General features: G+C 42.9%; 1 protein-coding gene across 12 annotated transcripts in view; it reads left to right on the forward strand.

The window, feature by feature from the left end:
• Positions 1-27,095, forward strand: part of PTPN13 (protein tyrosine phosphatase non-receptor type 13) — a 186,926-nt gene that overhangs the window by 138,418 nt on the left and 21,413 nt on the right. For 8 of the 12 annotated variants that reach the window (XR_012158461.1, XM_073340606.1, XM_073340600.1 and 5 more), the window contains exons 18-36: positions 294-711; positions 893-990; positions 2,870-2,923; positions 6,529-6,591; positions 8,038-8,145; positions 8,961-9,092; positions 9,763-10,223; positions 11,390-11,533; positions 15,028-15,121; positions 16,022-16,107; positions 16,779-16,944; positions 18,228-18,442; positions 18,532-18,630; positions 20,106-20,470; positions 20,837-21,023; positions 23,461-23,619; positions 24,730-24,901; positions 25,022-25,232; positions 26,863-26,933. Coding sequence is in view for 11 of the 12 variants with exons in the window: in XM_073340606.1 (XP_073196707.1) it covers positions 294-711; positions 893-990; positions 2,870-2,923; positions 6,529-6,591; positions 8,038-8,145; positions 8,961-9,092; positions 9,763-10,223; positions 11,390-11,533; positions 15,028-15,121; positions 16,022-16,107; positions 16,779-16,944; positions 18,228-18,442; positions 18,532-18,630; positions 20,106-20,470; positions 20,837-21,023; positions 23,461-23,619; positions 24,730-24,901; positions 25,022-25,232; positions 26,863-26,933 (3,303 nt within the window). In the remaining variant the exon portion in view is untranslated. The remainder of the gene's footprint in view (positions 1-293; positions 712-892; positions 991-2,869; positions 2,924-6,528; positions 6,592-8,037; positions 8,146-8,960; positions 9,093-9,762; positions 10,224-11,389; positions 11,534-15,027; positions 15,122-16,021; positions 16,108-16,778; positions 16,945-18,227; positions 18,443-18,531; positions 18,631-20,105; positions 20,471-20,836; positions 21,024-23,460; positions 23,620-24,729; positions 24,902-25,021; positions 25,233-26,862; positions 26,934-27,095) is intronic. The other 4 variants (XM_073340601.1, XM_073340608.1, XM_073340604.1 and 1 more) reach the window with 3 other exon arrangements.

Raw genomic sequence — 27,095 nt, forward strand, 5'->3', positions numbered from 1 at the left:
ATCTCAGTCTTGTAGTGAAATTCAGGAGAAATATTGAGTGGTTTGGTGCTGTGGAATTGACTCAAGTGTAGACTAAGCTTAGGTCAGCATACTGTAACTAAATCCAAGCCATTCTCTCTGAGCTAGATATTCCAGGCCATTTTAGTCGTACAATCCACTTATACTTAAAAGCGAAGGTTAAAAATGTTCTGTGTCCACTAGTTTTAAATATATCACATCAGCAGATGTTAAATTAAAAGAAAAAGTGTACGTCAGGATTATAATTTGTGTAAATCAGTCCTGTTTCCTTGCAGAGAGAGCATCATTTAGGAGTCTGAACCTTCACACAGAGTCCGTTAAAGGATTTAACATGGGACGTGCAATCAGTACAGGCAGTCTGGCCAGCAGTACTTTGAACAAGCTCCGACCTTTGTCAGTTCAAGCTGAAATTCTGAAGAGACTCTCCTGCTCTGAGCTGTCACTTTTTCAACCACTTCCTGGCTGCTCCAAAGAGAAGAATGAGAAAGCTTCATGGGAGGAAAGACCCAGAGCCATGAGCAAATCATTTCATGATCTGAGTCAGAGCCAGATCTCTATTTACCCCCATCGGAAAAATGTTATCACCGCTGTGGATTCCTCCCCACAGAAAATGGAGGAGCTGATAGGAAGAATCTTTCAACAGATGCCAAAATCTGAAGCTGGGTCAATGGCTGGAGCAATGAAACCGAACAAGTAAGAATCACTCTCGCTTCCCAAAGCTTTGTCTTTTTATGCAATGCAGCTACATTTTTACATCAGTTTTCATTTCTACCACATTTATTATTTATATTATTATTTTATTACATTGACTTCTCCCCTCTCCCTCCCTCCTTCCCTCCCTCCCTCATTCCATTTCTTTCCCCATCCTGTTTAGTTCAAAATCTCTTGCAGGTTTAAATAGAAGCCTTGAAAGGAGGAAAAATGAATCAGACTCATCATCCATTGAAGATACTGGTCAAGCTTATGTTGTAGGTCAGCACGGAAAAAGTATTATTATTTTATTTGCTAACTAAACTCTAGAGTATTCTCTGATGTAAGGCTTTAATGTACAGGGTATCAGTTTGCTTTAGTGTCCTGCTAAGGAACTGTTTGCTACTGGCTTGTGTTGCCTTTACATATGGATTTTTTTTGGTTGTGTTTTGATTTTTCTTTTTAAAATCAAAATATTTTAACAAATCAGAAAAATCCCCTTTTTGTAAAAGTAACAAACCTGTGTGCAAATAGTGCTTAAAGTTCCAAAGAACTTTTCCCAGTTCTGTTATTTGGGAACATCAGTTACTCTGTGGATTTTTGTCTTTCATCACCGGCCTACCTTTCCACCCCCACCCCCACATTTGCAGTGTCTTTGGAGAAAAGGTTGGTTTCTTGGAGATGGGCTGAGTTGGGCATGAACTGGCTATTGTCCCGTATCTCAGAGCAGTACCTACAGAGTTCCCTCCATCTCCGTTAGCCCTGGTAGCAGGAATCCTGAATGACTAGGATTCTTGCTACAGCAATGTGCATGCTATATCTTATGGTTATTCTGAGGAATTATGAAGCTCTAAAAAGATACACATGATCAGTGTTTGTGTGTGCACACACGCAGATGATGCTACAATTATAAGCCTGTTTATTCAGCTCCAGAAACATGGGCCTCTAATAACTGAGCTAAAAGAACGGAACCGAATTGCTGTAGCAGGTGGTTGAAGGACCCTTATCCTTCTGTGGACCTGTAACTAACTGACATAATCTTACTCCACCATTCTGCAAAGGGTTTGGGGCACAAATACAGATGCTTTTGCCAGTCCCATTGTCTTGAGTGGGATTCTGCACAGTAATAACTGTTCCCTCTGCATGACCTTGGCAAGACAGGGATCAAAAGCAATATGTTAACAGGGGATAGAGAACTTAGAATTAAATGTTTCCGATTTTTAAGTGGAAGTGGTCGTGGAGTTCTCTGTTTGTCACTCTCCTGCTGCTCTCTGTAGTACAGCAATATCATCTTGAAATTAAAACCTCCATAGAAAATGTATTCCTTGACACAAATCTGTTGGTAGATAGATATTCAGCTGAGGCTCATCATTTAACTCCAGCAGTTTCTTAGAAATTGTTTTCTGATGGAGGGTGGAGAAAAGAAATGAGAACATAAGTCAGAAAAATTGTTTGGTTTGTATTAGCATAGCATTGCTAATCAAGAATTGCAGGGAGCAAGGCTATGCATAACTTTCTAAACCTCAGAGGCACTTAAAAAAAAAAGAAACCATTGCGTTATGCCTGGATTATGTATTGCTGGGGATATTTTAAGAGTACAAAGAGATGACAATTTAAATAGGGCAGTTTCAATTTATGAATATGAATGAGGACTTGTACATTTAGATAAGTTTTATCTGGAGATGCAAAATTCAACGAAAAATTCAACCTGGACAGTTTTGTTGTTGTTGTAATTTTTATTGACCCACAAAGAAAGGAATTTTCCTGTGTCTAGTGTACATTAATTAGTTGTGTGTATACATTGTATGATGTTAGTAGTTTTAGCCTTTGACTTTATTTTTATTGATAAGATTTTTTTAATGTTAAATTTTTATATGAAGTTGAGAATAGCCTCAGAGACCCTCAGTTCTTTACTGATTCCTCCTTTTCTCCAACCCACTGCCACTCTGAACTTTGGAACAGGACCGAGATGCACCTGTAATTTGATTTTGCTAAATCAAAATCTCTGGCTTTACCCATGTTCAGTATGAATAAGTAACGCAATATCATGGATCAACTTTTGCATACGCTGTATATAGACATTACCAAGAAGTACTTTAGTTTTATTAAGAAGGTTGAAATATTGTTAGTTAAATCTCTAATAGTTGCATTTACATTCCAGGTATTAGCATGAATAGTTCTGGAAATCCTCCATCAGCGCCACTGAAAGAAAATGGTAGGGTTCTAATAAAATCTCTTCATGATATTTAAACACGTGCTTTATGCTTTTACTGCCCTCTTGACTACCGTTGTCACTTGCTCCCTTTTGTCATCTTATCGGACACTGTCTTCAGATAATGGGATGGGTGCCCTTTACTTTTTTAAATTTAACTTCTAACAGCTGATGTTGACTCACTTTCTTGAGAGATTTTCCAAAAGGGTCACAGCTAAATATAGTCAGTCAGCAGCCTGTGTTGTTTGAGATTTGTAGGGATGCTGTCACCTTAAAAATCATGCTCTTTAGGAGTCATTTTTTCCCTTTGGTACACTGCTAGTAACACCTTAAAAACTGAAAGTGAAGTTTCTTTTCAAATTGTGGTGTGTTTGGGTGTGTTTGGTTTTTTTTGTTGGTTTCTTTTGACCTTCTCCAGTGGTGACTTGTTTTCATATGTTTCCCAAGGCAGTTGGTTGTCATGTCCTGATACTTCCTACTTATCATGCACCAGCACGGTGACCTTGCCAGGGGCAGCAAGTTGTACGGGTCCGTGGTGCCCAGGCTCCAGCAATATTCAGAGCCCGGGGGCCCAGCTCCAACAATGTCTGGGGCCTGGTCTCTCCCCCGGCCCTGCCTGCCCCCCCACCCCTCCCCCAAGCGTCTCCCAGCCCCCACTTGCTGCTCCCACTCGCTGCCCCAGGCCCCAGAGCGTCCCTGCAGCTCCAGGCTGCCTCTGCTCTGCTGGCTCCCAGCAGGCATCAGCTGCCGCTGCAGGGTCCTAGTGCCACCCATCCACTAGTGGCAGGGCAGGCTGCCCTTACCCTGCCCTTCCACCTCGGGCCCTTACATTTTCCGGCAGGACCCTCCACCAATGCAGGGCCCCCCGCCCACAGTCACCGCTCCTGCCCCTGCTGGGCAAGGGGCAGCCCCACCCCTCACCCCCCCAGTGAGGGGCAGCCGTAGCGGAGGAGGCGCACATGTGATGGCAGCCCCCCCCCAGCACCCACCACAGCGTAGGCGAGGGGACCTGAGAGGGGCCCTGGGAGCACATGCAGTGACAGTGGTGGGGGTGAGTGTGCTGCCAGCGGGGGGAGGGCTGGGGGGAGTCCTCCTCTCTGGCCCCAGCCCCCCCGGGGCAGCCTGCCTGCACCCCAAACTCCTCATCCCCAGCCCCTGCACCCCCAGCCAGAGCCCTCACCCCTCTGCATGCCAACCCGCTGCCCTAATCCTGAGCCCCTTCCACACCCCAAACTCCTCATCCCTGACCTCAGCCCCTCATCCCCTGGCACCCTAACTCTCTGCCCCAGGTCTGGGCCCCCTCCTGCATCATGAACCCTCCAGCCCCACCCACCAGCCCTCACCCAAACTCTCTGCCCTAGCCCTGAGACCCCTCCCAAACCCCTGATCCTCAGCCACACCCTACAGTCCTCACCCCTCCATACCCCAAACTCCCTCCCAGAGCCTGCATCCCCTCCCTCTGCCCCCGCCTCCAAACTCCCTTCCAGAGCCTGCACCCCTCACCCCCTCCTCCAGCCCCACGCCCAGCCCAGAGCCTGCACCCCTTACCCCCTCATGCACACCTGCCCCAGCCTGGAGCCTGCACCCCTCACTCCCTCCTGCACCCCCACTCCCTGCCCCAGCCTGGAGCCTGCACCCAGCATCCAAACTCCATCCCAGAGCCTGCACCCCAGACCCCCTCCCCCACCCAAACTTCCTCCCAGAGCCCAACCTCTCACCCCTTTTGCACCCAAACTCCCTCCCAGAGCCTGCACCCCAATCCCCTGTTCTAGCCCAGGGCCTGCACCCCAGACCTTCTCCCCCCACCCAAACTCCCTCCCAGAGCCGTAGGTAGGTGCAGGGCGGAGTTTGGGTGGGCAGAGTTTGGATGGGCAGGTTCTGGGCACCACCAAAATTTCGACAAACCTGCCACCCCTGGACCTCGCAGAGCTGATACTGTGCTCTAAAAGCCCCTATGCAATCTGTAGGGCCAGATTGTGGTGATAGCATCTTCCCAATCCCAGCCTCCGAACTAGTGATGCCAGTATGAGTAAATGCATTTCAGTTGTATAATGTAACTTAGTTGTTCCTTGGTTTTGTTTGATTTGCACCATACTACTGTGTGTTTTGACCTTACCCTGTCCCATCCGGCCAATCCCTTACCATCCACCTTCCAAACAACACCCCCAGACACTAGTGTGATTTCTTCTCCAGCCAATCCCTGACCAGTCTCCCCCCTCCCAAAAATACAGCCATGACGCAACACAACATATTGCACATCACCACACACACAGCACTCGCCAAATATTTAGCCGCCAGCACTAAACATAACACCAACATGATGTGTGGTACGCGCCAATTACCCCTCAGCAGCCACTTACACTGAGGGCACTGGCTGTTCCTTCTACATCCCTCCTGTCTTGGGGAAGCGTCACTTCTGGCACGTGCTTGCTCTTCTCTCCTTCCACTCTCATCTGGGGGCGGTTCCTCTTTCCTCACTCCTATCGTGGTAGGGAGCTTGGGTTTCCTGTTTCAAGGAGGAGGTAGAGTTGTCTCCCTGGAAGATGTCCCAGTGTAAGAGCTCCCCCCACTCCTGATCTGTGTCTCATGGTGAATCATGGAGTGGGATAGGACCAGGGGAAATGGCTCATGTTACTCTCTGCCAAGGAGGCTTATAGTGGCCTGCAGCTGCTCTTTGTCACGTTGAGGGAGACTGTGCTATAGCAGCTCTTCTCCTGTCCTGCGGCCTGCTGTGTAAGCAGGCAAGGGAGCACTTCTCTAGGTGACCCTGTGCACAAGTACAGGAACTCATTTTAAAAAAAAAAATCTGGAAAACAGCATTTTGTATTGGAACAGGGTTTTTCCCCCCAAAAGCACTATATTTCAGAATCTAAATGTTGGGGCCTATTTCAAGTTGATAGGGTCCCTTTAAGAATGACATGGATAAAATTTGAGGGCATTCAAAGCTTGTAAGATTAAAGCAACTTAACTTATCAAACTACAGCAAATGCAAAGAAAGAAATTTGCAGATGTGCTGGAGTTAAGAAACTTAGAGCCTCTTCCTGCACACCAGTCCCACATAGTCCCGCATTGAATTCAATAGCTCTGATTCTGTAAAGCGCTTAACCTAGGCTTAACTTTATGCATGTGCTTAAGTCTTTCCCTATTCAGTGAAACACTTAAGCACATGCTTTAGTGCTTTGCTGAATGGGACTAATATGTTGCAAAATCAGAGAGCTTGCAAGATTGTGGCCCCAAACAGTATATCCTAAAGACTGCTTTTTACACGGAGGAAGGAAAAAGAGTCCTTTTGTTTGGTTTAAAAAAGAGAGAATTGAATGGTATTTTAATTCATCTGTAAAATGGGCAGAGGAGTAGGTAACAGAATCATAGAAATGTAGGGCTGAAAGGGACCTTGAGAAGTCATCAAGTCCAGCCCCTTGCGCTGAGGCAGGTCCATGTTTAGACTTGTCAAACTCGATAGTGCCCTTTGGAGTTACAAGTCCTGTAAACAGAGTGATATAAAAATGAACATAAAAGGCACATCACTTTGCAGATGTCCAGTCAATATGTTTTATTATCACATGATGACTTTTCAATAGACACTCAATGCTCTGCCTTGTTTATAGTGTCCTTGCCAGAAAGGGAGATCACCTTGGTGAATCTGAAAAAAGATGAAAAACATGGCTTAGGTAAGTTGCTAAAGCCTTGTGATCCGGTAACTGTATGGAGGACACAAGTGAAATAGACTATTTCTACTTTATATATATATATATATATATATATATGCACATGCACACACACTGAGGAAACGTGGTTGGGGGAAGGCAGCATAGGTCAGTGGAAAGATCTCAGACTCGGAATTTGGGGACACAGAGTCTATTCCTGGCTCTGATGAATGATCCTTGCCAAGTCTGTCTGAGTTTCCTTGTCTGTCAAATGCAGATAATGATCTGTACATCCCTTTGAAAAGCTCCGTATCAGTAAAATTTCATCATTAGTTTTGTAAGCCAGTAACCTGCTGAAAGAAATCTCAGTGCCATTCCAAATTGTTCTCGTTTAAATTGCTCTAAAAGGGGGCTGTCAGGTTTGTGTCTGTGTCCAGGTAACATGGACAGCTGTGAGATTTAAAAAAAAAACATGACAAAACCATTATGAACTACTTTTACTGCTTTCCTCTGCTATATAACACACAATTTCATCAGAGAGGGAACATTAATTCATGGTTTAAAGCAGAGGAACAAGACACAAAAGAAGTGGATTATAGTCCCTGCTCTGCTACTGATTGCCTTGTGATCCTGGGCAAATTGTCCCCATATGAAAAATGAGAGTAATTTTATATCTGGCCCACCTTTGTGATGTCCTCTGAGGTGGCCTTTTGACAGTTGCTCTGTAGATTCAGTGTATCACCACTGTGTAATTCCAAATGGGGAAAATACCAAGAAGAAACATTATTTATATTTGAGCCTTAAACTCGTAGATTGCAACAAATCTCTTAAAGATAACCTTAAGACGTGGGAGAAGTGTGTGTGTGAGGCAGCTGGGGGGGACTTGAAAATAAAGAAGAAGAAAATCAAGTGTGGTCTTCCCAGGTTTACCTGGAGAGACACGTTGCAGGTCTCAGATGAGGGTTGTCAGCCTTAACTAGCAGGCCAGAGTGTTACATCTTTAATCAAGAGAGATTTACTCTAAGTCTTGTTCATTGAACTCAAATGTCTGAACATTAACAAAACAAGCAGGCCCAAACCTTCTAAATCGATAACAAATATCTCAAACGTGCTCAATGAATTAATTTAGACTTCTTTCATATCTCTGATGTACAGTCCTCCAGGTTTTCCAGTCATCCCTAGAGACTTTCAGGAAAGCCAGTTAGGCAAGGTCTGAATTTCTTAGGTAAAAATCAAGCAGAAAAGAAAATATTATTGAAATAAACCTTTTAAGCCTTCTTCATGCAACATAGAAATGAAAAAAAAATGGAGAAGACAGCAGTCTTTTCCTTTTGCAGGTCACTTTTACATATGTGTGATCTTAAAAACTGCTAGAGTAATAAATCTTTTGTATCAAATGGCAAAATATAAACTTGTAAAGAATGAATGAATGGTTGACATCATTGTGTGCGTGTGTTTGTTTTTAAATAGGATTTCAGATCGTTGGTGGGGAGAAGACTGGAAAACTTGATCTGGGAATTTTTATTCATTCAGTAATTCCTGGAGGGCCAGCTGACTTGGATGGGTCCTTAAAACCAGGTAGATTATATGATTAGAGAAAGATGTGCTCCAGACAAAGGACTGGGGGGCCAGAAACTCCTTCGTTCTAGTCCTGTCTCTAACTGACTCCATCTCTGGTTGTGGGAGGTTGCCCCTTAAATGTCTGTCTCTATTTCTCCATGGAGCGTACATGTTGATAATTACTTCAGAAGTATTAATGATTGATTATCATTACGCACTATGAAATGAAATGTTCTGTAGAAGTCCTAAGTAGTCTGAAAATTATTATAATTCATGTAAAGAAATTATGATGTTTGACTTCACTATTTGATGGCTACTTTATTTCAGTTTTAAACAGCACAAAACCACACTTCTATCTGAAAAAATTTAATTTATTGTTGTCACAAGTCACTCCTAAAATTGTGTTTACCTAATCTCAACTTTTTCACCGTATTTACTTTGCGCATTTGACAGCACTATGGATAATCAATTTCACTGTTTCACAATACTCAGTTTCCCTTTTTATTTGTTTGTGTTTCACACAGCAATAAGGAATGTAGAAATGTTTATAAATTAGAGAACAGTGTAGTTGTAATCCCACCAAAATTGTCAGGGAGACAAAGACAGGTGTTTAGGAGCTGAAGTTACTTTAAACTCATTTTAAAAACTTGTCTAGGCTTCAATTTGACAGTGTTCCTTTAATTTTATTGGCCAAATATTTTGATGTTCAGTGTCAACTATTGAGGATGAAAATGAGCATAGACCTTTGCACACAGATATAACCTTGCTACCTCATTAAAGTCTGGAAACATAAATTCTGGATTGTTTGTATCTGAACAAATCTTTTTGTGCAGGAGACCGTCTAATATCAGTGAACAGCGTGAGCTTAGAGGGTGTCAGCCATCATGCAGCATTAGAAATTCTGGAGACTGCTCCTGAAGATGTGACACTTGTCATCTCTCAGCCCAAGGACAAACTTTCCAATGGTATTTTAAAATATCCTTAAATTTATATTACAAATTTTGTTTTTTCCTTTACCTTTCATTATAGGAGAGATTGATTTCCACCCACACACCCTAAGACCTCTCATGATGGACTTTTAATGACCTTCTGAAGAACCAAATGCCTGATTTAGCTTTTCTAAGGGCTTGTCTATACTGCACCGCAGTGTGGACTACGAGGGGTGTGAATTGCAGAGCTCACCAGAATATTGCGATCTAATTGCACCGTGTAGATGCTGCTGTCATGAACTAAAAGGTAACTAGCTCACGTTAACATAGTCCTGTTTAATAGAGGACTATGTTAACATGAACTGGGTACCTTTTAGTTCACAACAGCAGCATCCACACGCGGCAGTTAGAGTGCAACATTTTGGTACACTCTTCAGTTCACACCCCCTGTAGTCCACGCTGCGGAATAGTGTAGAAATAGTCTGAAGGTTTAAATTGTTACTATAAATCTCTAAGTTTGAGTCCATGCTCCAATACTGGATTATATAAGAAATGTATCACTGTAAATTTTGTGTGCAACTAGTGTATGTCCTTGCTTCGTTGATAAGATTGGAGATTGTCATTTGTGTTAACCTGAGTAATCATGATTTCTGTATTTGTAGCAGAGTAAATGTAACTTGTTAATTGTTGGATTTTGATCTTTCAGTGTCATCTATAAATCTTGCCAATGGAACAAAGGGTTATTTAAGGAGGCCTTCGTCAATGCAGGACAATGAGGCAGAATCATCTTCAGAGGAACACAGCAGATCCCAAGGTCACCAGAGGCCCATCTCGGGGAGTTCATCTGGATTGTCTGTGGGCAAACGGGACAGAAGCCTGAGCTCCCAAGATTCCAGGACTGAAAGTGCCAGCCTGTCTCAGAGCCAAACAAATGGCTTCTTTGGCAACCACACTGGTGACAGAGCCCAGCAGGGTTTGCAGCACTGCAGTGATTCTCAGTCTGCCCTTTCCAAAACTAATGAGAAAAAAAGGAACTCTGCGGACGGCATCCAGGCAAAAGCGAAAAGGCCTGGGGTAGTGGAAACCGTGGATTATTCTGACCGAGGGGATTCTGACATGGATGAAGCAACTTACTCTAGCAGTCAGGAGCAACAGGCAGCTAAAAAGGCACAGTCCACTTCTGTTGAACGCTTTCAAACAATTTCATATACGTGGCTGACTAGTCTGCTGTAGATTGTTAATGTAGTGCTTGAGGGGAAGGGAGCAGATGGAGGGAGGGACAATCTGCAGCTTCCACTGCTAACTGCTAACGCATTTGGTACTGAAGTTGAAGTACAGATTTTCTAATGCTAACTCCTTTTGGTGCTTCAAATGTATGGCAAATAAGGGAACTGAATAAACAGACCACGATTTAAAATGTATCTTTCTAACCCATTCGAGGTTTTTTCAAATTACCTGGAAAAAAAAGTACTCCCAAAATTTCAAAGAGGTTATTAGGGCTTTAGCTGCCTGAATACAATTTACTCTAGTGGGAGCCTTCTTGCTTAACCCCAGCATAACTCTTCTTTGAGCCTTAAAGGGGCCAAATTCTGCCCTTGGATGTGTATGTAGGAGCCTCATTGATTGCAATAGAAAATCTGCATGCTCATCCAAAGGCATCATTTGGCCAAGGTGATCGTAGCAAATGACCATATTCACAGGTATCAGTTTCTTTACAGACCAGGTAAATTGAGTTTTACCTGCATTAGGGAAAAGCAGTGATACTATCTGGGATGAACGGGTCAGCTCGTAGCAAAACGAGTCGTCCTGGGTAGGGTCTGAGGGGAAAAAAAGGAAAATGTATTTGTTCTCCATTCATCCAGTGAGCAGAGGAGATCTGATGCTCTGCCTGTCTAAAAGTAAACTGACTGAGGACATTCTACATTCACTCCTAAAGGTAATGGCCCTGATCTCAGTTGATGGAAATGTCCTTTGAGGTCAGTGGAGCTACACCAGTTTACCCCATCAGAGGATCTGCCTCACTGAGTTCCTGGTACAATGATTCCTTCATTTTAAAGACCAGCTCATACAAGTGTACTGGTCTATAAAAACAGTTAACCAATATGGACCAAGTTCATCCCGGGATTAAGAACATTCAAGTACAATAAATGCATTTACAGTAGGAAAGAATCTGAACCCTATTTTATTAACCAGTGCTCTCAATTAACCCCTTTCTGCTCTGTCTCACCCGTAAACGCACAGTGGGAACTAATAATTAACTTCTGCTCTAACAGGGAATCATTATTTCTTTTTGTCTTTTTTTTCTGTTTTTGTTTTTTTGTTTTTTTGTAAAGGAGTCTTCCTCAGTGAATACAGCAAACAAAATGAATTCTAAAAAGCTTTCTGCAGCACCTCTTAAACCTGGAGATATCTTTGAGGTCGAACTAGCCAAAAAAGATAGCGGCTTGGGAATAAGTGTCACGGTACTGTTTGACAAGGTTTTTAGATGTTTTCTCTTCTTCTCCACTCCCAGCAACCTGTTCAATTGCTAATTTACAGGGAAGCAAGGTATTTTAAAAGGACACTGTCCAGTACCTGCTTACAGATACTTCCATCTCCCTGAAGCTGGAAAATATTAATTATTTCCATATCTCTTTTCTTGTCATCTCCCTATTTATTTATTTATTTATTTTAAATTACTTGCACTGCCATACTGCCTAGCAGCCCTAGTCATGGATCAGGACCTCATTATGCTATGTGCTATACAAACACAGAATCAAAAGACTCCAAAAAGCTTACAATCCAAGTGTAAGACACAAGACACCAGACGTATACTGACAGATGCGGGAGTACAGTGGGAAAAAATGAGACAGTATAGATCTGTATGATAGACAGTGGTCTTAGTGCACTAGCAGCCGAGCCGTTGTCAGGTAGGCATTACAGTAAAGGAGAGTTGTAAGGAAGATACACAGGCACAAAGGAGGCACAAAAGTGCTCATTTGAGAATTTAACGAGCGGGCGGTGGAGACTGGCATAATGGGTTGATTGGAGTCAGGAGTCAACCTTCCAATACTGAATGAGAGATGATGGACGGTGAAGGGCCTTGAAGGTGAAGTCAAGTAGCTTTTGTTAATAGGTTGACAGTAAGGGGCCAAATTCATCCCTAGCATAACACCATTGAAGCCAATGGAGTTAAATTGGGCCAGATTTGGTCCAGCATTATTTTTGTTTTACTGACTTGTTCACCAGCAGCATCAGTCTCTCTAAAGAGGCTTTGTCACTTGTTCTATGTTCTCCCTCTGCTGGCTGAGAAGCAGAAGAGCACAAAACATTTTTGTCTGGGTAAGGAGTGGCTGGTTGTTATTTTTTGTCATCCTTCTAGCAAGTCGATAAGGAGATTTGCCGGAAGCTGGGAATGACAGGGGATGGATCACTTGATCTGTTCATTCCCTTTGGGGTACCTGGCACTGGCCACTGTTGGAAGACAGGATACTGGGCTAGATGGACCTTTGGTCTAACCCAGTGTGGCCGTTCTTATGTTATGGAGATATATATCTATTTTTAATTTAAAAGCTTCACACCCGATTATAATGTTTTGTAAACTGGCTCAAATTTTAGGCCTAACCTACTTGACAATGTTGCTTTAAAGGCATGGTGAATAATATATCATTATATCACCAACATTCCATTTGTGTTTCTGTAGGTGTCAAAAACACCTTTTGGTTCTTAGACAATTTAACTTTCAAGGATTAGTCTAACTGATTCACCTCCCAATTCTGAAAACAATTTGAATGTCAACAGTAGCACGCTGGTAGTAGTGAGCAGATATTAAATAGAGTTCAAAAGAGAGGCAGTTTCAGTGGCTATTTACTGTATTACAGATGTAGGCATTTTCTAAATAGATCATAGATCCGGACACCTTCTTTCAAGTCTAGCAGATTTTAATGCATGTTACTTTGAAGATGAGGACAGCAGAATAAAGCTGTTTCCTTTTTACATCCCTAATGCAATCTTTTATGCACTTTTTAGCCATCACTGGAGCAATTTCTAATGTTTTCAGATCAGAAATTGTGATAGTGGGTGTGCCATACCCACAAACAGTAGCTATAGGTCACGGAAGTCATAGCCAGTGCAGGGCCACCTGAGCAGCTCAAGCAGCCCCTGGGCCAGCCGCACCAGCAGCTGCTGGGGCAGTCTCGGGCCACCGCACCCCTTCCTCCCATCAGCAGCAGGAATTGGGGTGTGGGAGGGCTCTCAGGGTTGAGGCAGTGGGTTGGTGTGCAGGAGGGGGCGAAGGCTTTGGGCGGCACTTACCTCTGGGGGGCTCCCTGGGAATGTCCGGCGTGTCTGGTTTCTAGGCAGAGGCACGGCCAGATGGCTTCGCGTGCTGCCTCCGCCCACAGGGGCCTCCCCCACAGCTCCCATTGGCCATGGTTCCCAGCCAGTGGGAGCTGCAGAGCAGGCCCTCAGGGCAGGGGACAGAGTGCGGAGCCCCCTGGTCACACCTCCGCCTAGGGGCTGCAGGGGTATGTCTGCCACTTCCAGGAGCTGGTAGGGAGCCTTCCAGCCCCCTTTGCCCCCCCAGCACGAGTGGGGGTCCCAAGCCACCCCCCGGGCTGCCCCCCCAGAGCACCTGCGGCACCCCTGGGCTGCTCCTCCCCCCCCCCCCCCCCCGAGCACCCAAGTTTTAGTCAGGGATATATAGTACAAGTCAAGGACAGGTGACAGCCGTGAATTTTTGTTTACTGCCTGCGATCTGTCCATGACTTTTACTAAAAATACCCGTGACTAAAATGTAGCCTTAGCTATAGGTAGTGCACTCTTCTTAAATATCTTAAACAGTTGAAGGCAATACCTAGTGGTTTCTAACTACAAGCGGCCCCTGGCAGGAGAATTAGATAAAGGACTGTAAGGTTGAGTTGAGGGTGGGGGGGAATCTTTACTACAGATTCTTTGGTCCATAGTCTGGATTATGGCTCAGTTACATATTGTAAACTTTGCCTATGAATTGTAAATGAAAACATGCTCTAAATCTAAAGAAATTGTAGTAATTATCACTTATTGATTTGGAGCCAGATTCACTATGACAGATGAATGAAGGTGAAATTATGCAGTAGTATAATGACGACTTAGCTGTTGACATGCAGCAATCCTGCTATTCCAGTGACTTTGTCGATGCTGCCAACGGTCACCAGTGCAAGGACTAACAAGTGGTCGCCATATCTCACTTTATCATTTTCTGCCTCCACCTGTATCCTTGCACTGTTCTAAAATCTACTGTCAACCTTTAGCTTACTCGGAAGTAATATTAAAACAATTGGATCTTTGGGGAACACATGGAGATCATTTGTGGGCTAGCTCCTCCTCCTCCTCCTTTAAAAGTTTGGGGGAATCCCTGAAATAACACTGAACTGTGTGGTGATGGCTATATGCATTAAACAAGTAGGCTGAGTGTCTGAAACCTAAGCAGACCTTCAACCCAAATCTTTATGGCACCTCCTACCTCAATATATTTTGCTTTCAAGACAGCTTTCTGTAACCTGAGAGAGAAGAATACCGTTTAGTTTCACATTACTTTAATGAGGGTGGACAAAACTAGGATATTGCATGTATGCATCTTTTATTTTGGCAGCTGATGCATGTTGTGCACAAACAACACTTAGCTTTTCCACACTCATATATGCAGATTCTAGTGCTTTCATAGTTCTGCTTGAAGGACGCTTGTTTTACTGGAAAGGTTTGCATTTGAGCCTCATAGTTTTAACCCCCACCCCACTCACACCCCACCACCCACACACACACATCCACCCCAACTGGTTATGATTTGCATGGATCTCAAAATATTTTATTTACAATAAGTTGGCTGCTGATTTTACATGCTGATGGCTTGAGTGCTTCCTGAGTTTCTTAAGGATTGTTTACCTTTCTTGATCTAAGATCTTCTGTTTAAGGTTTTAAAGGTTTGCATTTTACCTATTTATTCTCCATTTAGGGTGGCATAAACACCAGTGTAAGACATGGTGGCATTTATGTGAAGGCCGTTATTCCTAAGGGAGCAGCTGAGGCTGATGGTAGACTTCAGAAAGGTATATACTTTGCTCTTTCCACAAGTTTTCTTAAATAGCAGTAGAATGAAATCCAGATGACTTTATGTAGGCTTTGGAGAGACATCATGGTCTAGGACCTAAGAACTCCAGAGGTCTACCGACTGCCTGGCTTTGGTTACTTGTAATTTCTTTATGGGTCTATATTGTCAATGGGAAACTACCTACCTCTCTGAGGTTTTTCTGTAGCGCGTCACCTGAGTCTCTCCCTCACATGGATGGTGTAAGGGTTAATTTGTAAAGCACTCTGACCATTTAAAGGATTAATAAGTGCTAAGTTTATAAATTTGACAGAGCTGTGCAATGAGGAGATAAGAAAGGAAGACAAAGTGTGGGACTATTGCAGTATCTGAAGAAACTATGGAAGCCGTACTGGAGAAAAAAAATGACAAAATATTTTTTAGTCAGTGTTTTGTTCTAATGCGTTCCACTTTAATGGAGCAAATTGCTCTGGTTATGCCCAGAGAGAGGAGAAAGAGGCTTTGTGCAATTAGTGACCTCCTCGCTTGACATGCTAAGTATCTCAGTACAGAAAATCCTTGTAATAGCTCTGACAGTCTTTGTTTTTAAGTTAGTCTTCTTTGTGAAGTGGAGTCCCACAGTTAGATGAGGGGTTATTGTATTTCTCCCCAGATTTCTCAGTGAAGCATTGCTTTGAGCATTAAAATGGTCCTAGATTTTGGGGTTGGAATTCAGTTACAGAACACTTCTGATACAAAAAGCCCTATTCTACTCTCAGTGCATGGGGAATTGCCCGAGTCACTGCCCTTGTTCATTGAAAAATGAACAGATCACTGTTGCATGGATTATAAGCGTGTTCTATATGAATTAATTTTTTATTACATTCTTCCTTCTTCTAAATCATGCATTGTTTGTTCCTAGGTGATCGTGTGCTCTCTGTCAATGGGATTAGTTTGGAAGGTGCTACCCATAAACAAGCTGTGGAAACACTGAGAAACACTGGCCAGGTAATATAATATTCTTCTCCTGTCTTAGGTAAATAAACTTATCATGAGTAAAAATACAGTAGACAAAACTGACAACGGGAGCTCTCCACTGTGCACTTTCTTGCTTAGGACCACTTCCTGATACACTTAATCATGTTGAGTAGCACCGCGCTCCAATGTGGTGCCATTTCAGTGAATGTCACTATTCATGGCATAAGGCAGCTGCTTCAAATATCAGAATTTGGCCCTTAGCTAATCATGCATGGAAGTGCATGTACAAATATTAAATCTCTGGAATAGTAAAATGCCACCAGTACATATTGTAAACTGTCTTTTCCTCCAGATTCCCTTGATGCAGGACCCATGTATGAAGAATGTAGTCAGTGGCATTTTTTAATTGTCCCTCACGCCTCATAATATTGGGGCAGGGGGATCTGAATTTACTTTAAATGCTGTCTGGTTGATATCTTGTGGCTCTGTTTCTCTATTATTGTCGATGTTGTTGCCATTTGCAGTTCCTAACAAACTAATGAGCTACTTACAGTGATTTATGGGGGATTTTTTTATGAATCTGTAGAATTTATGGCTGTGTAATTTAGTTACCCAGAACAGGTTAGACTAGACCCTGTACAGCAAAATGTGGTATTTTTGTGGCTTGTGCTAACTAATTTGAATATGTTGTATTTGTGTAGGTAGTGCATCTGTTGCTGGAGAAGGGGCAGCTTCCAGTGGCCAACAAAGTTCATGCTCCCATTACACCACAGTGCACGCCTCCAAATGAGGCAGGACAAAGTGAGCCCCAGAACAAACCAGAGAGAAAAATGACAAATACCAAAGACTACAGCTTTGTCACTGAAGGTCAGGTCAACTATCTGAGCTTTAGAGCGTCCCCAAAACCTTCCATTTTCTCACAGCCAGATGACCCTTCAGTGAAAAGAATCACAGAAGTTAGGGCTGGCAGTGACCACGTCCAAGCATTGTGTACAACACAGATTCTCTTTCATGTTGTTAAATGCTTTTTGAATATTTCCTGTAATGGTGTCTCAGTCATTTATTTTAGCAGCTTTTTAAATAGTTTCTTCCCTTACCATTCCTTAACCTATTTATAGTGGTCCCCTTTGAAACGAAGGGCATTACTTCCTGTAATAGATCATGGCTAGGGCTCCGTGTTTAACACAGATTCCATGACTTCCTGTGACCTCCGTGACTTAGGAAGCAGCCAGTGGGCCCTGGGCCCTGATTGAATCTTGCTCAGGCGGCCCTAGGGATAGCCACGCCGGCCACTGCTGGAGCGGTTCCACAGCCAGCCACTTGGGCGGCCCTGCAGCCAGTCATACCAGTGCTGCAGGAGCAGCCCCAGCCACTGCTCTGGAGGCGCCAAGCAGCAGCTGATGCGGCTGGCCCTGGGGACTGCCTGAGCAGCGGTCCCGGGGGCAGCAGGAGCAACCATAGCTCAGCGACTCTCAGCAGCGGTCCCAGAGCAGCCGGATCAGTGGCTGGCCCCCAGTGGCCTGAGCAGCCACTGGTACCCCAGGGCTCCCCCACGGCAGCGGGCCCCCGGGGCTTCCTCTCCCCCGCAGCAGCTGGTGCCGCGGGCCCCCCCAGGGCTCCCCTCTCCGCCGCTGCACCCCCACCCCAAGATTTAATTAGGGGTATTTATGGTATAGTCATGGACAGGTCACCGGGCCCATGATTTTTTTTCTTGCCTGTGACCTGTCCATGACTTTTACTAAAAATATCTGTCATTAAATCGTAGTCTTAATTATGGCCAACCTCCAGAATGTTCCTCCTCCTCTATACTTCTCAATTATTTCTACAGCATAATGCCCTTACATCCTTCCTGAATGTTCTCTGAGCTTCTCCCGGGTACTACTGTTTTGGGGATAACATACAGCAGTGTGGACATTTCCAAGAGAAGAACAGCAGGGAAAGAAACCATGAATAATTATGGCATGTTTTGTCTAAACCGATCATACACAGGGATTCCTTACAAAACTTTTACACATGGTAACCCCCTACCCCAAACTATTAGTGTGATCGTTGGTGGGATGCAGTCTGATTGTTATTGCTGAATAAGCAGCCTTCATGGAGAGGGTACTGTAGGAAAAGAGAGTAGTCTATTATTTCTGTTTATTTTCCAGACAACACATTTGAGGTAAAGTTGCTGAAGAACAGCTCGGGCCTGGGGTTCAGTTTTTGTCGTGAAGACAACCTTACTCTGGAGCAATTGGGCTCAAGCATAGTGAGGGTTAAAAAGCTCTTCCCTGGGCAGCCTGCAGCTGAAAGTGGGCAGATTGAAGTGGGGGATGTCATCCTGAAAGTGAACGGGGCTTCGTTGAAAGGACTATCCCAGCAGGTTAGAGTTCTCTCTATAGCCTTACTTGTCAGTAGTAGATATCTTGCAAGTGGGACCTGTGTCTAATACAAAATCAACTGTACCTATAGGAGGTCATCTCAGCACTCAGAGGAACATCCCCAGAAGTCTCTCTCCTCCTTTGCAGGCCACCACCTGGTATACTACCAGAAATTGATCCTTCTCTGTTGGTAAGGCCTATGGCATATGATCATTAAGTTTTGCTTATTCAGAATACATTGGTTGCACGTGTAAATGAAAAATGAAGAGAGGTGGCAGGGGAATACAGGATCATACCAATGTGTTTGCTGTGTTAAGCCACAAGATAGAAACACAGCCTGTTTCATAAAAATAAGAAAAAATACAAGGCTCTTGTACATTTACAATAGTACATTTTTTTATTAAAAAGGCTCCTAAATGGCTTAAAATACTATAACTACACTTTCCTTGGAAATGTTGATTGTTAGTTTTAAGTTGGCTTCACCGAGGGTTACATTTTCGGTGAGATGTGTGGTGAATTAGTCATGAAACTGCCATTTAATAACAACAAGTATTTATAGTTTAGTTTTGCTGTACATCAAGCTGGAAAAAACTCAGCCCTGTTTTCTGAGTTAAAATACATGATCCCAAAGAGGATTTGTAAAAGGGCTCTATCAAATCAGTCCAAAGAGCACAATGCCATTTTAGAATATTTTAGTGTCGATGGAAACTAGACTGTATATACTGCAGCAGAAAAAAATCGGAACTCCATGATGGAGGAGTCCACATTAGTAGAGTAGCTTTCAGTAATAAAGAACAATTTAAAAAATTATTGGGAAGAAGTCTTCAAATCAAGTCACTTTATTGTTGTTTACCAGATAAAAACTGTTCTTACATGACAATAGAAACAGATTTGTATCCTGTGTGTGGACATCTCAATACAAATCTGAACAAAGGGCAAGAGGAACAAAGGAGAAAATTAAAGTAAAGAAAAGCGGTTGATGGTGTTCGGGGTGGGTGAGTACGTGAACTTACAGGTTTCCCATGGGATGAATAAATGGAACTGTCAAAGCTTCCATACTCATCATTGATTGGTACATCATGTTTATGGGAGTGTGATTACACAGTTTTTTGGGAAATGGTACTGGAGCCAAATGTTTAAACTTTTGGGGACAGATCCTCAGCTGGTGTAAATTGTCATTGACCATCTATTCTAGCTGAGGATCTGCCTCTCAGTGCCTCCCGGCAGTTTCAGTTTCTTAGAGAGCTGAGCACCCGCAACTCCCATTTTAATTAGTGCTTTTGAAATTGCCTAGATACACAGGTTTGAAAATTACATACGTGTTGTGTTACTGAAAATAAGTTAAATTCACTCTGAACTCTGTGGAGTTTATACCAGGGCTGAGTTTGGTCCACTGTGCTGACTTCTGAAGTAAATACAATTAACCTTTGATTAAACGTGTTTGATTATTTCTGCATTCTTTACACATTTCTGCCAAACCTAAAATGAATAAATGACCATTATAGCCAGAGTCTGATTTCTTAAACATCACATTTGTTGATTAACAGATGTCCACTTCATGCATCTGATGAAGTGGGCTTTAGCCCACGAAAGCTTATGCTCAAATATATTTTTTAGTGTCTAAGGTGCCACAAGTACTCCTCATTCTTTCTACATTTGTTGCAGACTCCCATACATTCCCCACAACAAATATTTCCAGACATTAGCACAGAAACTTCTGGTGCGTCAAAGGGAGATCAAGGTGACAGCTCAGATGAAAATGAAGTGACCGATAAGAGCAAGAAGCGACTAAAATCCCCTTCTAGGAGAGACAGCTACAGTGACAGCAGTGGGAGTGGTGAAGAAGAGGTAGTGGTGACCCCAACACAGATAGCAAGCCCTGGATGGAATTCTGCGCTGTACCAAACTCTAGACAAAATGATGGCTCCAGCACACACTCAGTATGAAAATCCTTGTAGCCAGGAAGAAGCAATTCGTACCATCTACTACTCTGCTCATGAGACTCCCAGCAAGCCAGAGTTTGAGGACAGGTATGATTGTAAATATTACTTATTTTGCAAAAATAAATACTCAGATTTTGCAAGCCTGGAACAGTCAAAAGGGTGGAATTTGTCTGCAAAAATGGATGATATGGCTTACTAATAAAAATTCAAGACTTTGGTGTGAAAACGACTAGATTTTATCGGGACAAAGACTTGTGTTGATTTGGCAGTGAGGGATGGTATAATTTGACCCCTGTATCAAGTTTGTAAATGTTTGCAGAAATATCAGAGTTTACACATGAATACCTGTGAAGTGAAGCATGGTGTCTTTGCAGAGCTCTAATCATGTAAGCAACACAGTCTGCCTCAAATATTATAAACCATTCAAACTCTTGTTTCCCTGTCTTCTCATAGTAATCCTCCATCTCCTCTACCACTGGACTTGCCACCAATACCAAGTTGTAGAACTATTACCGAGATTGCTACCCCTGGTTTAATGGATGATGCCTACATCAGTACCACCTCTGAGCTAGTTCCACAAAGAGAGAAAATAACATCACTGCTCAACCAATTTGAGAAACATGCTGATGAATATGAACCAGTAATTACTTTCTCTCTCTCTCTCTCTCTCTCTCTCTGTGCCATAAATGTGTTAAAGATTGTGCCTCTTGGGGTTTTATTTAGCCATGGTTTTGACCGTAACAAAATGCATCCTATTTATATTTACTTAGAACAATTACCCTAATTTAAATGTATAGTTAACTGAGGATGTGTTTTGCAAAAGGCACTTATACAATCTACTTATAGAAGGTGGCCCGGCCATTTGTGACAATAGGAATGGCATTATTGTTAAGACAGTGTCCCTAGATGTGTTATAGATGAGGCACTTGAGAGATTCAAATGTTTTACTTACTCTTTTAAATAAAAAACAGGGTGTTTTTTTTTTCAAATCAAACTCTAAAACTGTGCAGATTGTATAACTGCCTGTGCATACATACAATTTGGGTAGTTAAATGCTCCATTGCCCTGTGGATATTATGGATGGGCGCACACATTTCTTAGGTACAGTTTGAATCCATATTTTGAAGATTTGGCACTGTGTGTAACTATGTAGGGACGGGTTTCAGAGTAGCAGCCGTGTTAGTCTGTATTCGCAAAAAGAAAAGGAATACTTGTGGCACCTTAGAGACTAACAAATTGCATCCGATGAAGTGAGCTGTAGCTCACGAAAGCTTATGCTCAAATAAATTTGTTAGTTTCTAAGGTGCCACAAGTACTCCTTTTCTTTTTATGTAGTGATGATGTTCTGAAGCTAAGTTTCTTACTTGTCAATATATTTTTCCCCATTGTTACCCTCGGACTGGTTGGAGCCCTTGTAATCCCATTCATTTCCTCTGCTTTTACATCTGTCTGTCCCCCAGATACACATCTTTTGGCCACAGAGGCAATGCATCAAACTTTTCTGAGAACCTTCTGACATCGCTGCCTCATATCCCAGAGTACGCTATTGTGTAGCACAAAGACCTCCATCTCTCGCTCCCTGTCAATTCACAGAGTGAAAAACAGTGCTGAAAATAGAGACAGGTCTTTCTCTCTGCAACCCAGAGCACTGTCCATTACAAAGGGATATCCTACACAAGCATGTTACCGGGGGCGGGGGGAGAGTGATTTCTAAAGCATGCTGGGACCCCTCTAGCACACATCAGAAGTTCCCTCGTGCATATTCACATAAACAGTACTATGTTAACGGACAGTAGGGAACTTTTACTGTGTGCTAGCAGAGTCTACGTGGGCCAGTTGGTGCACAAAACATTGGTGCACCTTAGAAATCACACTCCTTTTCCACGTATTGCTGCACCATTTAGACAAGCCTATCAGTGCAATTCTCTAGGGTTAAAAATCAATGCTAAATTCATCATCACACTGTTAATCTCTTCTTTTGATCCTTTCTTCTTCTTCTTGTTCTGTTAATTTCTGTGCAAGTAAAGCACAATCCTAAACAGAGAACATAAAATGCATGTAAATTACAAATGTATAATATAAAAGGCATGCATGTGTGTAATAGCAAGATGTACAATACAGTACTCCAGTTTAGTAATGGAAACCTGACATTTTATCCTTTTGTAGGAGAGCATCTTCACCTCTCGTGCCCAGTTTTATTCTAGTTGATGTACTCCAGCGGTGGGCAAAATACAGCCCATCTAACATTTCTGTCCGGCCCACCAGGCTCTTTGGCTGCCCCCTTGCGATCTCCGGGTTGCTAAAAGTCCCGTGGCGCAGTGGGACGCTCAGGCAGGCTGCATGCCTGCCATGGCCCCACGCCACTCCCAGAAGCGGCTGGCTGCTGCTACCATGTTTCTGCGCACCCCCAGAAACCAGTCAATGTGAGCTGTGGGGGTGGTGCTTGTGGGTGTGGGCAGTGTATGGAGACCAACTGCCTCCCTCCTCCCCAAGGGGCACACAGAGATGTGCCAGCAGCAGCCAGCCGCAGCCGCTTCTGGGAGCGGCGTGGGGCCATGGCATGCAGGCAGCATGCTTGAGCCCTGCTGCGCCGTTGGCCAGGAGCCACTTGTGGTAAGTGCCTCCTGGCCAGAGTCTGCACCTCACACCCCCTCCTGCACCCCAATCCCCTGCACCCAAACTCCCTCCCAGATCCCATACCCCCTCCATTAATACAGTAGAAATGTGTGGCCCGTGACGACTTACCAAAATGCGTGGAGGTCGTCCCCCCCCCGCAAAAATGATTGTCAATCCCTGATGTACTCAGTATGGCCCTGATCCTGCAAAAAAGACGTTATGCCCATGCTTAACTTTATGCGCATAAGTAGTCCCATTGATTTCAATACATAAGCCTCAGTACAGATGTGTTTGCAGGATTAGAACCTATATTTGATTTAAGTAAATTGGTTAATGAAGTGTGTTGTCTTAAATAATCTTAATCAATGCAGCTCATTCAGATGACCCTACGTTTCATAGAGGATACACTATTTATCCACATTCTAGACCACTGTTTATTTAAAACACTGTTTTTCCCATAGGAAGTGGAACTCCATGTTACCATGACTAAATCAGAAAAAGGAAGCCTGGGCTTTACAGTGACCAAAGGCAATGATAACATTGGTTGTTACATTCATGACGTTGTTCAGGATCCTGCCAAAAGTGATGGGAGGCTACGACCAGGAGACCGGCTTATCAAGGTGAGATGAGTAGAATTTCATAGTGAAACCCAACTCAAGATTAAGGGATCTGTGTGATAATAGAGAGGAAACAAACTAACCTTGGACCAGAAAAATAAGAATTCTGGATCCTGTAGTGTGCGGAGTCAAATGTGTGGATGAGAAGCTGACAACTAAATGCATGTATTGAAATTCATAATATAACAGTTGTTGAACCAACTTAAATATAAGTATAAAATAAAACACATGGAACATGACTGACAAATGTTCACTAAACCTTTTGCTCTTAACATCTGTGTCCACTTAAATGTATTTTGCTGTTAACATCTGTGTAATTCTTCCAGACAGTAAAATAATAGATAGGGTTGGGCTCAGTATATACGATCTTTTAGGTTACAGTTAGGGGTTCCTTTCAAAATACTCATGGACTTTAAGGTCAGAAGGGACCATCATGATCATCTAGTCTCAGAGAAGAACTGTTCAGGTAAGCTTGGATAAATTTTCTTGTGTGACACTCCTTCCAGTAAACAGAACATAAAAAAGTCTATTAATACACTGAAGCAAATGCTAACATTATAAGGTGTCGTGGAACAAGAATGTGCTTAATTACGTTCTTAGGCCCCCATCCTACAAAGACTTCCACGTGCAGTTCGTAATTCCACTAAAATCAATGAGACCACTCATAGTACAGTACATAGAGTTTAGCATGCGTGCCAGTCTTTGCTAGATCGGGGAATTAAATCCTGTGGAATAACGTTTAACCTTAGGTAAGGAATAAAATCATAAACCAGTGTGGATTAGGGACTGAGTCTGGCTTTCAGGCCGTGGCTTGCTAAAAGCTTATTCTTCCATTTTATGGAAACTGGTATATATTAAACCTTTTTTGTAATGTATTTACTATTTTGACATTGCTAGTTCAGGATTTGTTTCTTCTACCATTTTCCATTAAATGTGTTTGTTCGTGGAAATGGATAACCTCATAGATTGCAGTTGCTGTCATTGATAACATTTATATTTTGTCATTTAATATGAAATACAAATAACAGGGACTTCAGCTGAATTTTCTTAGTATCATTGGCTGTCTTAATTGTAACCATAATGAGGATTTTTCTGTTGCTGTTCTCTTTTCAGGTTAATGACATGGATGTCACTAACATGGGTCACACAGATGCAGTCAGTTTTCTTCGAGCTGCGCCAAAGACTGTCAGATTGGTGGTTGGACGTGTTCTGGAGTTACCAAAGATTCCAGTGTTGCCTCATTTGCTGCCTGATATTACATTATCATGCCATAAAGAAGAGCTGGGTAATATAAAATTGTATGGCTGCTTGCCCTTGTGTGCAATGCCTTTATTCAATGTCCCATTGTAAAAATCACACTTGACTAGTAAAAGAAAAGATTGAGGATTTTTTTTCTTCTGCACAGGTCTGTCTATATCAGGAGGTCATGACAGCCTTTATCAGGTGGTGTATATTAGTGCTATAAAGCCAAGGTCAGTTGCTGCTAGCGAGGAAAGTCTCCGTACGTTGGATGTCATCCATTATATTAATGGAGTCAGCACACAGGGAATGACTCTGAAAGAAGCCAAAAGAGCCCTGGAAATGTCACTTCCTAAAGTGGTGCTGAAAGCGACAAGGTATCCTGTGGAAGCTAATTCCTGCATGTGATTTTTAACTGACATAGTTGTAGCCATGTCCACTTAACTGCATTTTCCTGGCACAATAGCTAACCAATTGGAGTGATAATGGCAGCTATTTTTTTAAAGGCCTGATCCTTTAGGGTGCTCTGTCCTCTCAATTCTGTTGACTTAATGGAGTTGAGCGTGCTCGGTATCTCATCAGATTGGGCTCATAGTGAGGCTAAAATTGTCCAGCTGCAGACTGCACCATAAGAGGCATTCTCAGACTAAATTTGATATATGCACATCTTGTGTGTGGACATCTATGTAATAAGCAGGGTAGGACAAGTATGTAATAAGTAAGGCTACGATTATGTCACAGAGGTCATGGAAGTCACAGAATCCGCTGTGATCCCCCACTCCCCATTTTGTCACAGTTATTTTTAGTAAAAGTCACGGATAGATCACAGGCTTCCGTGAATTTTTATTTATGGCCCGTGACCTGTCCGTGACTTTTACTAAAAATAACTGTGACAAAATCTTAGCCTTAGTAATAAGTTAAGTGGATCAAAGTGCCCTTTAAAAAAAAACCTAATTGTTTTGGAAAGAGTTGTCAAATTTGTCAACATTTTTCTTTTTTTTTCCCCCCAAAGTTGTACCAACTGGAGTGAGCCTCTCAGCCCAGATAGACAGACTTGCTCTAGCATGGCTCAAGATGGCGTGTTAAAAATAGCTGCATCTTGGGCTGGATCTCAGATTCTCAAGCCTAGGGGGGTCTGGTGGGCTTGAAAGCCCGAGCCACCACATCCACACTGCTATTTGTAATGCACTAATTCAAGCCCTGCTAGCACAAGTCGGTCTACCTGGGTTGTTAGGCTCACTCCCAGCTGCAGTGTAGAGATACCCACAGAGTACGGAAATTGCAGATGAAGATTGACCTAATTCAGGGGTGCTCCAGCCACACCTTTCTCGTACTACATCAGAAGCAGGAAGGGGGAGTGGTGTAAGAGATCACACATTGGCTCTATGCCTCCTTAGGTTCATGTATGTGCTGGAGCAATCCTCCCTGGCACAGCAAACCTGGCTGTAGGTTCAGATTATGCTACCAGGTTGGCACAGAGCAGCTGCATCCTTGACCTTTTAATTTCAAAACTCTTTACTATCAATAATTTAATCCTTGCAATAATCCTGTAAAGAGGTAGCTATATAGGTATTGGTATCCCTATTTTATAGATGGTGCAACTGAGGCAGAGGAATTACCAAGTTTCCACTACTTTTGTGCGCCTAACTTTCAGGCACCGAAAGCTTGATTTTCTGAAGTGCTGCAGGGACTGAGGAGTTCTCAGGTTTAGGCCCTAGACTGAGGCCACTAGATTGCACCTGTCTACATGAGTCTGGGGTGAAATCCTAGCCGGGTGAAGTTTTCTCCTTCTTCTGAAAGTAGATATGAACGAGGATATTATCTGGTGAATACCTTTCTATTATTGGGATATTGAATATTCTTGGTACCTTATTCCAAATCTGTCCAAGGAAAATAGGCCTTAACTATGTCAAGCACAATAGTCAACAAGAAATTGCCCTTATATAGATACTTACGTATGGTTCCTTTTCACAAATCAAAAATATAGTGTATTTCTTCTTATCGCAGAGATGGTCACCCATTGGTTCCAAAGTCCAGGGGCTCTGTTAGCTCAAGTCCAAAGTTAATGAAAGCTAATGGTAAGGATCTCTTAGTTACCTACTGCAAATGAGTTGCTTTCTATCAATGACAACCAAAGTGTGATATCTATCTTTTGCCTACAAAAGCCTGTCAAAAACAGGATACATGGTATTCTTTTAAATAAGGTTTGCCAAACTTCTGCAACAAATTTAAGAAGCCAC

The sequence above is a fragment of the Lepidochelys kempii genome, chromosome 4 (assembly GCF_965140265.1).
Source record: "Lepidochelys kempii isolate rLepKem1 chromosome 4, rLepKem1.hap2, whole genome shotgun sequence".
NCBI lineage: Eukaryota > Metazoa > Chordata > Testudines > Cheloniidae > Lepidochelys > Lepidochelys kempii.